This window comes from Spea bombifrons, chromosome 2 (genome assembly GCF_027358695.1).
Source record: "Spea bombifrons isolate aSpeBom1 chromosome 2, aSpeBom1.2.pri, whole genome shotgun sequence".
NCBI lineage: Eukaryota > Metazoa > Chordata > Amphibia > Anura > Pelobatidae > Spea > Spea bombifrons.
The window spans coordinates 63,809,115-63,824,163 of record NC_071088.1 but is presented as its reverse complement, the minus strand read 5'-3'; the positions used below and the strand labels follow the sequence as shown (position 1 = coordinate 63,824,163).

The 15,049-nt window shown below is 40.3% G+C and overlaps 1 protein-coding gene across 1 annotated transcript in view; it reads right to left on the bottom strand.

Annotated features, from left to right (window-relative positions):
• Positions 1-512: 512 nt before the first annotated feature.
• The window catches only part of FHL3 (four and a half LIM domains 3), a 35,528-nt gene continuing 20,991 nt past the window's right edge, over positions 513-15,049 (bottom strand). The window contains exons 2-6 of the mRNA XM_053454547.1: positions 8,297-8,470; positions 7,114-7,288; positions 4,678-4,847; positions 3,177-3,363; positions 513-1,334 (exon numbers count right to left, since the gene is read on the bottom strand). Of these exons, the coding sequence (XP_053310522.1) occupies positions 1,183-1,334; positions 3,177-3,363; positions 4,678-4,847; positions 7,114-7,288; positions 8,297-8,452 (840 nt within the window). The 5' untranslated portion in view covers positions 8,453-8,470 and the 3' untranslated portion in view covers positions 513-1,182. The remainder of the gene's footprint in view (positions 1,335-3,176; positions 3,364-4,677; positions 4,848-7,113; positions 7,289-8,296; positions 8,471-15,049) is intronic.

Here is a 15,049-nt window from a genome sequence, read left to right as displayed (position 1 = left end):
TTTGTAGAATAGCATTTTTGTGAAAACAATCTTAGTAACTATCTATAAGGGCAACACCATCCTTTTATTATCCGTAATGCTGGTAGAAACATACATTATCTGTACTGAGTTAACTTTCTTTGCAAAGTTGTTTGCCTTAAAGAAGAAATATTGCTGTCACTGTGTGCTTTTCGTATAACCAAATTAGTTAAAACTCCATGTACCATGTGCATTTGAAAGCATAATTGTTCACCAGTGGAAATGAACATTGGTCTGTGGCCATCCTTAGTCAGTACACAATTATAGGTTTGTTTAGTAAAATATAAGATTTGGCAAAAGCCTTGGATCTTTAATGAAATATGTAGATGTATGTGTTTTTAGAACCTTTATCAGTTATAACTCGAAGCTTAGTGTTCTGTGACTAACGTGCTGAATAACTTATCAAAGACTTAAAAAGCTCTGTTGTATTAGCACAATGTGGTTTGTGAGAGGCACATATCAAAATGGCTACCAACAATGGCAACCTCCAGGTGTATGATAAATTGAGTTTATTGTAACAAGTAACAAAACAAAGATAATTTTCAGTGCTACAGTACAATGCTGTATAACACAGGTTAATGCTTAATATTTTTCTTTAAGTGTCCTGCAAGTTTTTAACTTTAACCTTCTATAGGAAAATGTCAAATTATTGCCTTCATAATAAAGTAGGTATGGCATCTGTGTGCTTAATACCAAGTATAATCATGTCCCATGTTTCCACAGAAGAGAGAAAAACACAACTGTTCATATAAATTAACTTTGCAGCCCCCCCAAAATGCAATAACGTCATTCAAGATATGAAAGAAAAAAAAAAAAAACACTTTGCTGTTTTGAGTGTGAAAATGGTTAAGTGACCTTGCATACATTTGGGTCATCACTCAATCATTCTTTCTTGTAACACAACCTTAACAGTTAATATTTATATAGAAGATACACAAAAAGGATATTGCTCAAATCCAAAAGCCACAAAAAAAAGGATATTAAAAAAAAAAAAAAAATCACTGTGCAAAGTCTAACAGCCTGTTGTAAAGGAAAGACTTTTTTTGTATTTGCTTCAAGCAGTATTTTCGGACGGGGAATTCTGCTGCATATTGCTCCACAAAGATTTGCAGTTCCCCACAGACAGACAATTGAACATAGCCTGGCGTAGATCAATATATAAGTTTATAGGTCACTGTTACACTCGCGACACAGAATGTCCTCGTTATCCGGGATAAATCCCTTGCCAACCAGAGATGTGGAGCAACGGGAGCAGTTGAAGCAGCTGTGATGCCAGTGTTTGTCCTCAAAGGAGACGTATTTGCCACCTCCAAATCCTAGGTAAAGAAAAAACAAAACCAGTAAATATTACAAGCATAAAAATAAAAAAAAAGTAACAGAAGAGCATTTTGTTACATTATTGATTTTTACATGTAAATGTGTGTATTGTCACAAAACCTAAATACATATCATAGTTCTTGTTCAACTTTTCCCTCTGGTCCTACTGTCTCAAAGATATTGCTACTCTTTACAGCGTATCCCCCACAAAACCCACTGCTGCCAAGAACTGATGGTTATAAATAAATGATTGTTTAGAAGGCAATATCTACTCTGTGCTTTTACATCTTATATCATGGTATACTGGAGAAAATACCTGCAAAACCATAGCGTAGGCTTTTGTCGGGACTACACTTACTACCTGGATGGAATTTTACCATCATGCAATGTACAATGTTGGCTTACAGCCACCAATATCCCTAACACCCCATGGCCAGTTTTTTTTTTCTCTCCAGTGACAACTCTAGTTGGAATCCCGAATAAATCTCTCGCTGTATAAATATTGGCCATCATAACACAACACAATGTGCTCCCCAAGACTCCTGGTCAAATGGGTTGGGTTGTTGTGTGGGCCAGAGGTCTGCTTGTACTGTTTCAGGACTTGCTCACACACCTCTAATACTAAAGCCTACAGTTTGATCAAACATACAAGCGAGTGGAATCTTGCTGCAAGGCTTTTGGACTGAAGTTTGGAAATTGCTGTTAAGTTTTATTTTAATGCACTAGCAAACAAAAGAACTAAAATAAAAAGATCTACACAAGCACAAAGGGACCTTAATATTATTGAGAAATAAAGGTTTGTTGTAAACCAAGGGTAGGTGGACAGCTGCCAAGGTTGTCCATTTCAGAAACTGTGTGTCAATTACAGAAATCCCTAAATTTGGCTTGGCATCATCTAAGAGTTGTATATAGAAAGATAAATTAGAACCTTATGTGCCAATGAGTCCATGAGTATTGCTTTGACTATTTCCTTTTTTTTTTTCATTAGCAAAACTTTGAAGCCCCCACTATTGTGACTTCCATCATAGCTGTTTTCTGCTTAGTCACTTATTTTCTGCTTTCTTAATTTGTCTCTTTTTTTTCTTTTAGTAATGTTGCTAAAGTGTTTAGTAATGTAAAGTTTTTTTATCCTCATGTAGAAGAGTTGGCAGTAATATGCAGGACAAGTACTGTGAATTGTAAGGCTCCATTTATTTTGGTTATACACTGATATCATTTCAGTGCAAATGCTTAGGTTATCTAATAAAATCATTTTCACCAATAGACCCTCTTTTCATGTGTTTTTCAACTTGGGCCAAATAGTTATCGGCTGACACATTCTATGGTTCCATGCTTACAAAAACAAACAATTTATATGGATAAATTCATGCACTGTTGTGTATAGTAATTTTGTTCTGAGAAAAACTTCCTTTCCATGTTTAATATGCAGTGTTGGCACTTTAAGGTCTGCAACTTGCTTTCGGGCGTTAAGGTGACCAGTAGCATATTTCCATGTCATCATAAACCAGTGCCCTCTCAATGACCTCTAATGTAAGCATGCAAGATATGCAGGAGAGGTCTGGGTCATTAAAAGATCTGTTGCTTAACAGACATTAGCTATGGGGAGAGATCTCAAGGGGGAAGGGAGTACCCTTCCACATCTTTTGATCTCCTTCTGTGGTGGACTGCAGGAGAATGTAAACTTTACATGCCCATGGGACCCATTTTGACCAGGTGTGGAAGCAAGCAAGGTCAAAACGTCAAGAGAAAAGAAGCCAGTTATACGATTCCAATTTAGCTTGATCTGGGTTACTGACAATCCCTAGCCCCACTCCCCGTACAAACTACCAGCTCTCAAATACCTGTTATAGGTTTAATGCAGCCAGCACATTTTTTGGCATACAGATTTCCAAAGCATTTAATGCAGTAGGGTTTGTCTTCCTGGGAGGTGAATTGTTGCCCAGCCAGCTGGGTTTTACATCCAGTGCAGACGAAGCATTCCTTGTGCCATGGCTCATCTCTGTAGGTGACACCGCCTTTGGTCAGCGACTGGAGAGTACAGAAAGAAAAGGCAGCGTTAGCTGGGCACACCCTGGGGTTATTCATTCAGCAGCTATTATACATACTTCAGGGGCAGTCAAAGTACATTAATGGTCATGTTATCATAAAAATTGTGTCATGTCCCAAAAGGAGCACTGATAATGTTTGTTTTATTTTGTCATTAAAGGATTCCAGCATTCAGACATATTGCATTTGTAGATAAAGATAATGTCCATGGGAAGATTATACAATACATGAATGTCTCTTTCAATCAAGTACAATGAAACTGTTTAGATTACACAATAAAGTATTGGAAGCCATATAAATGCATATATTGCTTAAAGAAAAGCCTTAGTGTACATCTATGAGCACTTTCACTACGAGTATGAATTCTGTTATTTTTACTATGGTGGAATGTAAATATTTTGATTAAACATACAGGTTAAACAGTGCTAACACTGCCATGATGTCATATGTGGAACCCTTTTTATTAGGATGAAATACTAAATAACAGGATAGGTAAAAAAAAATAAAAAATAAAAAATAAAAAAAAGGGTGGGGGGGGATATGGTTTCAGGTCATCAACCAAAGGATTATTTATGAACAAAAGGTGGCATCAATGTTTGAGGTGGCTATCCTCATTGCCATTTCTCTGGAAGTGTTCTTCTTGACAGTTGCTAACTGATAACGTAAGTTTGATTTCATAAATTGGTCCCAAGAGAACCATTTCCAGGCATGTCTGTCATCTTTTTCCCTAGTAGCTCATACATTTTTTATACATAATTGTTGGAAAACTTTGCACAGAAGTTTAATCCCAGGCCTCACTTTTCCCCCCAGGTATGACCTTACTGTTGTAACATGCACTAAGGCAGCTTATAGGAATGCAAACTAACGCTACTGAAATAAGGTAGTTGTTTTCTTAAAAAGTTTATTTTGTAACAGAGTTTACATTAGCATATTGGAGGTAAGTGATCAGGGATGACACAGCACTGTTAAGATGGTAAAAGAGCTGTGCTGCCAGTATACCCATGTGTGGGAGAATTGGGAATAATTAAGTTACCAAAAGTGTAGTCAATTCAATATGTAGAAAATTCAATAAAACTATCCTTAGAAATTAAAATATAATATTATTCCAGTGTATATAAATAACGGAATGCCTCCAAATGTCACAAAGAAACTGAGAAACTTTAATTCTAATTTCTCTTTAGGGCAAAAGTAATGAATTTCCATCTTCCTCTATGAAAGGCGGAAACTGTTGGGTCGGCACTTTAAGAAAGGCATGTGATTTAGAGGAACGACTGAAAAGTAGTTGGCTTCACCTACCTTTTTGCAGTGTGTGCAGCGGGGTGCAAACTTGCTCTCGTAGCACGGAATGCAATAGTGAGCTTGGTTCTCTGGGATGAATGACCGGGATCCAATAGGTTGTTTGCAGCTATTGCATATGAAGCAGTGCTCATGCCAGGTCTGGCCATTGTACTCCAATTTTCGGGAGCCTGCAGGAAGAACATATATTTAAAGGACCAGAATAGATTTCAGATAACCGCGTCAGTAAGCATGTGATAAAACACAGGGGGAAAAAAAGGAAAAAACAAAAACAAAAAAAAATTTGAAGGTAGGTCTCACTGGTCAATGATCCATAAGGGGAAGTGTACACATATACATTATTATATATACACACACACACACACACACTACATTTCTATCTAAAACATTAATAAGCCCCATCTTGTTTATTTTAGATTTTTCAGTCTCTGCTTGATCTGATATGAACTTGCTGCACAAGGGAATCATATTTGTTTTCTAGGAAAATCCTTCATGGTTTTAGGGCGTTTTAAATATTTATAGCTCAGAAAAGCTTTTAATCCCATTTCTTCTGTCCTGGATAAGCTCTAGAGCCAAGACAAAAACAGAAGACCTGCAAAACTAAATTACGAGATGGAGATAAGGTCAACAAAAGATCTGAAACTAACCCAAACAACATTGAGTAGATTTTTTTTAAAAACTGACAACATGCAGTGGTTGATGTACATATTTTGCATGGTAATTAACAGAATTATTAAACAATGGGAGCAGCTAACTATAAACATGTGGTGTCCGTGTAAAATGATTATATCAGGGACAGCACAGATCCTCGTTTACAAAACCGTTAGTTCCTAGCTTATATTACACTTGAAAGACAATAATTGATGTCCATCAGGTATGATTAACTTTTAACAGGTGTTACCGCTACAAAAACATTCTTTGTTGTCGGAAAGATCTAAAGGATCTAATCAATTAGGGTTTTCCCACAATGTGTTTTTTTTTTATAGCAAAAATACATTTAATATATTGTACTGCTTTTTATGCTTCAAAACGCTTTCCATTTTGTTCCACTCTCTACCAAGGACGTGACATACTTAGACACTTTTTTCCAGAAATACAACTTAAATATTTCTTAAGCTGCTAGTATTCTCATCTCTTCCCCTTAGCACTTAACTTGCATGTTAAAGTGACTGGGTGAATACTTTAAACAAGGACATATACAACAACTCAGCACGCAGTAAGAATTGTAATGTTGCTGCGGAATACATAAATTCTATATATTCAAAGTTAAAAGGGAAGTCTGATCAGTTTTTGTTTTTTTTAAATAAGAAGTTTTACTTAACACATGGGGTTCACTGTATTGTATCTTCTGAATCTCAGCTATCCTATATGAATTTTTGAGCTACTCGGCTTACACAATATTACTGTATTACTTTAAGGATTTCTCAAAGTTTATTAATGTGCCTGGGATTGTGCATTCAACCATTTTGTGGTTTAAAAAAAAATATATCAGTAAATGTATACAAATGTAGACAGCCATAAGCATCTGTTTCTTTAAAAAAAAAACAAAAAAAAAAACAGTTAGGGCCCCAAAGGGATATGCAATTATATTACACACACACATATATCGTATTTGCTCGATTATAGGGCGAGGCTTTTTTCAGAGCAAATGCAAGGAAATGGAGGTCTGGCTACAAGACTAAGATCCAGACAACCACCGCTGCTGCCAGGGCTTCTGTGATGGAGCGTCGGCGTGACATGACCGCCACCATAGAAGCCCCGGGGAGGGGGGGGGGTGGAGTAGCCAACAGCAGCGGAGGTTGTCTATGTGCATTGCGCAGTCGCTCACTGGCTGCCAGAGAGGAGGATCCCCGAATCTCTGCAGGGGTCTTGGATCCTCCTCTCTGGTAGCCGGTGAACAACTGCGCAATGCCCGCTGATAACCTCGGCTGCTACTCTGGACTTCCGCCGGGGATTCTATGACTGAGCACCGGAGTGACCTTCCAGTGCTGAGTCATAGAAGTCCCGAGTAGCAGCAGAGGATGTCCACCGGCTGCCCCCACTTGACACCAGGGAGTCTGGAGCACAAAAGGGATATAAGGCATATCTGGGGGGCAGAGTGGCATATAGGAGGGTATAAGGCATATCTGGGGGGCAGAGTGGCAAGCTGTGGGGCAGATGTGCATAACTGGGGGGGCAGGTTGGCAAATAAAAAAATGCATTTTTCTCAATCATAGTTTTATTAAATATTAAAATAGTTTACATGTAAATATTTACTAGTAAAACTTTGATAGGGTAGTCATTTTCAGGCTTTTCCTTTTTTCTAAATTAATGTTAAAATTTTGGGGGGGTCGTCTTATAATCGAGCAAATTAGGTATATACACACATACAGACACTGTTATTGTTATGATTTATATAGCTTAATGAATGAAACATCCCATTCTGTCTTTAAATACCTGGCATGACTGTTTTCTCGCAGCTGACACACTTGGAGGAGAATTCATTGCAGTAACAGTCGTTACACAGGAGTTCATCATCCTGGCATGTAAAGGGCTCGTCTGCCAATGAATGGTCACAACGAAAGCACCGGAAGCAGTTTTCATGATAATGGCGGTTCTCATAATACAGCTCCTGTGAGATGTAAGCAAAAAAGTGTTGCGGTATATATTGCCATAACTTGCTGCTCAGACAAAGCCTTATTGGTAAATAGGGGTAAAAATTTACCAAATATAAACACATAACTATGGAGCTTTACAAGGTGAACAGTTTATATTGAGGCAAGTTCAAGGATAGCTCTGCAGTTATTTATACACGGGTGTTGATGCACGTGTTTATTGGTAGCCAATCCAATATGGTGCTGCAAGTGAATTGTGGGACATTGGTTATATAAAATGTCTACCAATCTGGCTAAGGAACTACCCACAAATACTTTGTAGTTTAAACTCTTTAGTGTAGAGTACACCCGCTTCATTTTTGGAGGATAGGTGTTAATTAAGTATGCCGCTGAACTCTGTCCTCAACTACAATGACTACAATATTTTCACATAAAAAAAAAAAAAAAACATAGCACAAGTATAAAACTCTGTAGTAGACTCTTGTGACTTAGTCAATCTAAAAACCACTAGTGCTGAGCTGGCTATTAGTGTGTATATCATCCCTCTCAACAGCCCTGTTTTTTCAGGCACTGTTCCACTGTCCTGGGCATTTGCAATCAGTGGTGGGCATGTGCTGTTAAGGAAATCCCCTGATCTCCCCTTATTGCCCCCCCCCCCCAAAAAAAACAAATGGACGTTTGTGCCGTTGCAACACAGTCCTCCTTTCAGGCTCCCACTTGACTCTTTGGGTAAGTTGGGCAGGTGGCCACACATCCCATCACACCCACTCCTGGAACGCCGACTCTTCCTCATTTTGGGCACCAGAAATGTTAGGGTATGAAAGCCAAGTCATTGACAAAAGGTAATCCCCCTACTTTACCCATGTACAACTAGCCTGCAAATCCCTCCTTAGCGAATGAACACAAGAGACTTCTTTGCATCCTCACAGAAGTATCAATAACGCAAAACTAATGCCAATTCTCTAAGAAATGGAAAGATAATCCTCACTTTCCCACCAACTTTAGATTTAGTTAGATCTACTCACCCGGGAATCATGACCAATCAGTTCTTTACATTCATCACACGTGTTAGCAAAAAGGCTGTCATAGCACGGAATGCAATAAGGTCCCTCATCCATCTGTATATATTTTCGGCCATAAAGGGACTCCTTGCAGCTCCCACAATCAAACGGCTCACTCATGTTTATGCCAGGAAGTTTCTACAGAAAAGAAAACAGTTACTCAAATAGTTACAATTTACTAACACCGATCCATCATCATGGGAGAGAAAGATTTATTTCAATTTTTAATAAAAAAAATAAGCACATAAATCTGTGTTTAGATAGGTAAATTCTTTGTATCTTCTAATGAGGAAGGATCTGTAGCACTCCATTTCCTGCCGTGTCCAGCTCCATTTGTGTTTTGGCTTGACTAAAAAGAGCCTGCGAGACGATGTCTCACTATTGTTGCCAAAACTTTTCCATTTAGTCACTTTTTTCAGGCAAAAGGCTTCAAAGTGTTGCATCACATCCTACACGGTGACCTTTATTCTTTATTACATCATATTAACTTCCAAATCCTTTTTTTTAAATCCCACCGAGGCCTTTAAGCATTGCATGGCTTCCATATCTGGTTGAACTCACTGATTCAATTATACCTCTTCCAAAAAAAAAACAGCTGGATATTTAACTATGACACTTTGGGTACAATTTTGTCAAAAATACTTTCTGCCACACCGGCAAGGTATTCTCCATTACGGTGCTGTGTGTTATGAAAAGGGATATCAAACAATTAAAAAGACGGTCTATAGACAAGCGTGTGGGGGATACAAGTCAGGCAGGAATGTCAAGGAGCCAGTTTGTGTTGATTTGTACTTTTAAAGAGTGGTACAAAATACTCAGAAATGTAAGGCCCCATGAGTAACATTCTAGGCCCTACGGTTCTAGAATTTGTCAAGCAACAAGTAGCACCAAAAATGGTAAAATCCCACATATCTCCACAGACAAGGTTTTAAGTTTTTGCAACATTTTTATTGTGCTTCCTCCCCTGATGGTATCTGCATGAATTCCCACTCTACTGCTGTTTAGACTGTAAACTCTTCAGAGCAGGTATCTCCTTGAATAGAATAAAATTAAGATATACGATTCTATTATTCCAGGACACAGAAAGAGGAAATCCTGGCTCATACACACAGATGCTTAAGTCAGCGAATGTGTGTGTAGTGAACTATAATAAATAATTTCACGCAAATCATGATCAAAGAACGGAGTTTAGGGTGTATAATACAAAAGAAAGAAGACTAGAATAAGCCACCAGCTTAAGAAAATCGTTACCTGTAGTTTTACTAAAGCAGTGGAGTTTTCGTGGCACAGCCACCTCAGCACAGCAGAGGCTTACAAAAAAGTATATAGCATGTAGTATTACACCATTATTTGTATGAATACTATGAGATCCACAGTATTCAAGAGATGGATATGTTTACTCAATCAGTTGCCCGTCCCAACTTTGTCCCAGGATCACAGTACATGGAAACAGAGTGCACAGTAAACAATATTGCGTTAAACACAGTTCCTGTCCACGAAGGCAGCTCAAGCGGTTTCAAAGAACCATTGTTCCTCCATTTAAACCGATGCAGACAGGTAGCATTTCATAACACAGATCTAATTCACTGGGACACTATCAGTGCTGGCTCCACTAATCATGCACAGCCCTGGGAAAGCAATCTGTCTCGCACAGAATTGCACACTGTTATGCAAACAAGTTATTTTTCTTATCAGAGCCCACATCCTGGGTGCAAAGTTGGAAACCTGCCCTTCCCGACATGCCATCCTCATTAAAAAAAAAAAAAATATATATATATATATATATATATATATATATATATATATATATATATATATATACCGTATTGGCTCGAATATAGGCCGCACTTTTTTCCCCCACTTTAAGTTTTTAAAGTGGGGGTGCGGCCTATATTCGGGGTCTAGCGCCCGACGCCCGGGACATGCAGTCCCGGGCGCCGGGCAGGCAGCGGGGTTAAGATACAGATCCCCCGCAGCGGTGCAGGGGACCTGCATCCTTCTCCCCGATACGCTCAGACAGCCTCCCCTGCCAGCACTTCCCACGGGGGGGGGTGCCGGCACGGGAGGTTATCTAAGCGTTTTACCTCTGCCCACCCCCGACTTACCGGAGCAGACTCCCGGGTGTCTTGCGGGGCCGGCGGGAGACATTTACGCAATACGCAAATGCAACTTCCGGTAACGGTACCGGAAGTTGCATACGCGTATTGCGTAGATGTCCCTCGCCGGCCCTGAAGACACCCGGGAGTCTGCTCCGGTAAGTCGAGGAGGGGGGGCAGAGGAGGACAGCGGCAGCGGATCGCGGGGAGGGAGGACAGCAGCAGCAGATCGCAGGGAGGGAGGACAGCGGCAGCGGATCGCGGGGAGGGAGGGCAGCGGATCGCGGGGAGGGAGGGCAGCGGATCTCGGGGAGGGAGGGCAGCGGATCTCGGGGAGGGAGGGCAGCGGCAGCGTATCTCGGGGAGGGAGGACAGTGGTAGCATATCGCGGGGAGGGAGGACAGTGGCAGCGTATCTCGGGGGGGAGGACAGTGGTAGCATATCTCGGGGAGGGAGGACAGTGGCAGCATGTTTTTTTTGGTGCTTTTTTAAAGAAAAAAAAACTTTTTCTTTAAAAAAGCACCAAACTTTTAGGGTGCGGCCTATATACGGGGGCGGCCTATATCCGAGCCAATACGGTATATAACGTCTCAGCCTGCAGACAGTAAACGCAACTGGGGAAGAACCAAAATTCACATTTTAAAGACTAGAAGCCATGACACAAGTAGCATTTTCTATGGCAGATGCAACAACATGGTGCCACTGAGTACTTGCAACCGAAAACACCCTTATCGTTGACCTTCAAGTGGTTAAATCATGGGTCCATTAACCCCTTAAGGACAATAGGGGTTTTTACTCGTAGTATATTGTGGGACAATGGCTATTTTAACGTTTTTCAGTGTTACTGTTTAGCTGTGATTTTCTTCTCTCTCATTTCGTGCTCCCACACATATTATATATTGTTTTTTTCAGGACAAACAGGGCTTTCTTTAGATACCATTATTTTTATCATACCATCTAATTTACTATACAAAAAATTATAAAATATGGTGATTTTTTGTTAAAAAATTACTTTCTCTCACTTTTTAAACCAAAAAACTTTTACTCATCTGCAAAAACTAATGATAAAACCTGCTAAATAGATTCGACTATTTGTCCTGAGTTTAGAAATACCCAATGTTTTTATGTTTTTTTGCTTTTTTCTGCACGTTTTGGGGCAATAAGTACAGGTAGCGTTTTGCTATTTCAAAACAATTTTTTTCCCCAAAGTTAGTCATTCTGCCCCATGTGCCATTTCGGGTATCTTTGAAGCCGGCCAATGCTATTGAGCCCATCAAACCATATATATTTAAAAACTAGACACCCCAAGGTATTTGAAATGCTGGTATTTTAACCCTTTCCATGAACTAATTTTACCACTAGCCTTTGTCAAACTTTACGGTAGTAATTTTTTTTTGTATTTTTTTCACACACATTGTAATTCAGGTATAAATGTACCGCTCCTGGTATATGTCAGTGTCAAACACCCCCCCAATATGTGTTCAGTAACATCTCCTGAGCGCAGCGATACCCCACATGCAGGGGTTTGTTGGGTTATTTGGGAGGTAAAAGGCCACCTTTGTGAGGTGTGTATATTTTTGCCATTTATACATCTGGTCACTCTGTGCCCACGTCCCATACTGGGGACATCTTTGAAGCCGGCCAATTCAATTTACCCCATCAAATCATAATTTTTTAAAACTAGGCACACTATGGGCATTTATAATGCCAATATTTTAACTCTTTGCGTGTGGGATTTTTTTGGGAAGATACAGCGCTAATTGTATGTAGCGCTAATTGTGTATAAAAAAAACATACATATATACCTATTTGCACTTTTTTCGTGCCTTTTTTTACTTGTAACTATATATATATATATATTTTTTTTTATTTTTTTTTTTTTGAAAATTTTTGTTTTTTTTAAATTTAATTTTTTTTTTAATTTTTTTTTTACAATACACTGAGGCTGTGTAGCCCCCTCTGAGGCTACACAACCTCAGTGTATAGTTAAAAAACATCATTGCCTCAATGAAGAGGCAGGCTGGAATGGGGGGTGAGTGATTGACAGACCAGATCACTGGTCTGTGGTTTAACCCACCGATCGCCGTGATTCACTGTGAATCACGGGGATCGGGAAGTTGTGAATCCCCCCCCCCCCGGAGCATTGCAGGCTTGCCTCAATGAAGAGGCAGCCTGGAATGCCCCTCACCCGATTTGCATCGGGTTCGGGGGGGGGGGTTGACAGACCAGTGATTTCAGTCACTGGTCTGTCGTTTAACCCACCGATCGCCGTGATTCACTGTGAATCACGGCGATCGGGAGGTTGTGAAGCCCCCCCCTGAGCATTGCAGGCTTGCCTCAATGAAGAGGCAGCCTGGAATGCCCCTCACCCGATTTGCATCGGGTTCGGGGGGGGAGGTTGACAGACCAGTGATTTCAGTCACTGGTCTGTCGTTTAACCCACCGATCGCCGTGATTCACTGTGAATCACAGCGATCGGGAGGTTGTGAAGCCCCCTCTGGGGCATTGCAGGCATGCCTCAATGTAGAAGCAGCCTGGAATGCCCCTTACCCGATTTGAATCGGGCTCGAGGGGCGTGTTTAACAGACTGGTGATTTGCATCGCCGGTCTGTTGTTTCAACCGCCGATCTCCGTGAATTGCGGAGATCGGAAGGTTGCAAAACCTTTTTTTTTTGTTTGCCTGGATAGCCTCACTTGTGAGGCTTCCAGGAAAACCGCGATGCCGCCGATCGCGGCGAAAACGCCGCGGTAAACGGCAAATAACGTTACCACGTACATGTACGGGCATTGTCGTTATCGCGTTGCACGGCAACCCCGTACATGTACGTGGATTGTCGTTAAGGGGTTAACAAACATCTATTAGTATACATAGAATAAAACACGAAGCCTTCTGCACTGTGGTTCTCTGCATCTCATCATTGTGTGTAATAATAAAATTGTAAAATCCTACTGTGATGTGCGAGTTGGGTCGGGCACTGTGGTAGAAAGGGCTTTTGAGGCTTTAAAAGCAACGCTCAAATGTTTTGTCATTTATTTCTGATTTATCCCCCACCTCACGTCTGTTAAGGTTTAAATTATTAAATTTACCATACAATCCCAAGAATACAGCTATTGCCGAGAAACAAGAGATACGTTTCCATCCTGATTTGCCAAAGGAAAATACCGGTATAAGGCACTTGAAAAGGAACTGGTTTTTAAACAAATTAAAATGACTAAAAATAAAAGTACATCCGTATAGCTTTTAGAAGAGGAATATATACTAGAGCCCTGCGCGAGACTGCTTTTTTAATCCCGCTCCTGGTGTTTTTAATTCCCGCTCCCACCACATTTGTGGCCAATCCCGCCCGCTCCCACCACATTTGTGGCCAATCATGCCTGCCTCCTTACCTTAATGTCCCGCGAAGTCCCACATGGCTGCCCTCGAGTTGTTCCCTCACAGAGTCTCTTCTCTTGCTCCGCCCAGGAACAAGGCGGAGTCACAGGAAGTGACTCACATCACGTGACTCTGTTTTGTTCCTGGGCAGAGCAAGATAGAAGACACTGTAAGGGAGCAGGGAGAAGGTAGCCTTTGCGGGACTGCGCGGGATTACAGGGACCCGCAGGTACAGTGCCTGACCGCCCGCAGCACCAGCAAGACCGCCCGCAAGTTTTTTGGCGGGACCCGCCTCCCAATGCAGTCCTCTAATATATACACCACACCCTTTGATAGCACTTGAACTGTAGCAGGTTTTGTACCAACTGCATAGTTGGATCCCCACTGTGTTTAACTGCAGGGCCTATATTTTATTTAGAGACTATATAAAACATACACACTGCCACCTGGTGCCACACACAGGACAAACTCATTCACAGAACCCTTGATGTCAGGAGGCAACCCTTTATTCATCTACACTTTTCATTAGAGCTTATGGTTTTCTTTGTGTGCAGAAACACTGGTTCCAAACAAGAGTTTATTTTAAGAAAAATAAAATCTGTAAAACATACGGGAAAACCTATTTACTCATGTCTACTATTCCTTCTGTTACTGCTCTGGCTATCATAGCGGATAAACAAAAAATTTTAACTTCTAGAATTAATGCTTGATAACAATTACATATTAGTAACTACAGGGTAAACTTTTAAAACGTTAGCATACAGCAACCTTGATTTTTTTTTTTTTCTTTTTTTTTTACATTTTGAGATCCCTAATACTTTACTTAAGAGCCATGTTTACAAATTATGGGCTACCTTCAAATGGTCAACAATTCTGAAACCCAGTTTCATTATGAGGCACAGGTTACATTTTTTAAAGGATATATTCTAAACAGTGACTGAATCTATAATTTCGGAGAGTCTAAAACATCCAAAACGGATAGCTGCCTTTTTACTTTTGGTGTCAGACAACTTCCTCCACTCATTTCAGGTTTTATGACAATTTGGGATAAGATATAAAGAAATCCTATGCTTTCAGACAATGAACCCCTTCTGTCTGCTTTTTGACGCAGTGCCAAATCTGAGAGTTCATACGCTGTAGCTAATTCAGTCATGTAATGATCACAACCAAAAGGCCATGAAAACAACCATACCACAGACAAAAGCCTTAGTCAAACATTAGTACGTATCAAAAGGCAGACTTGGTTGT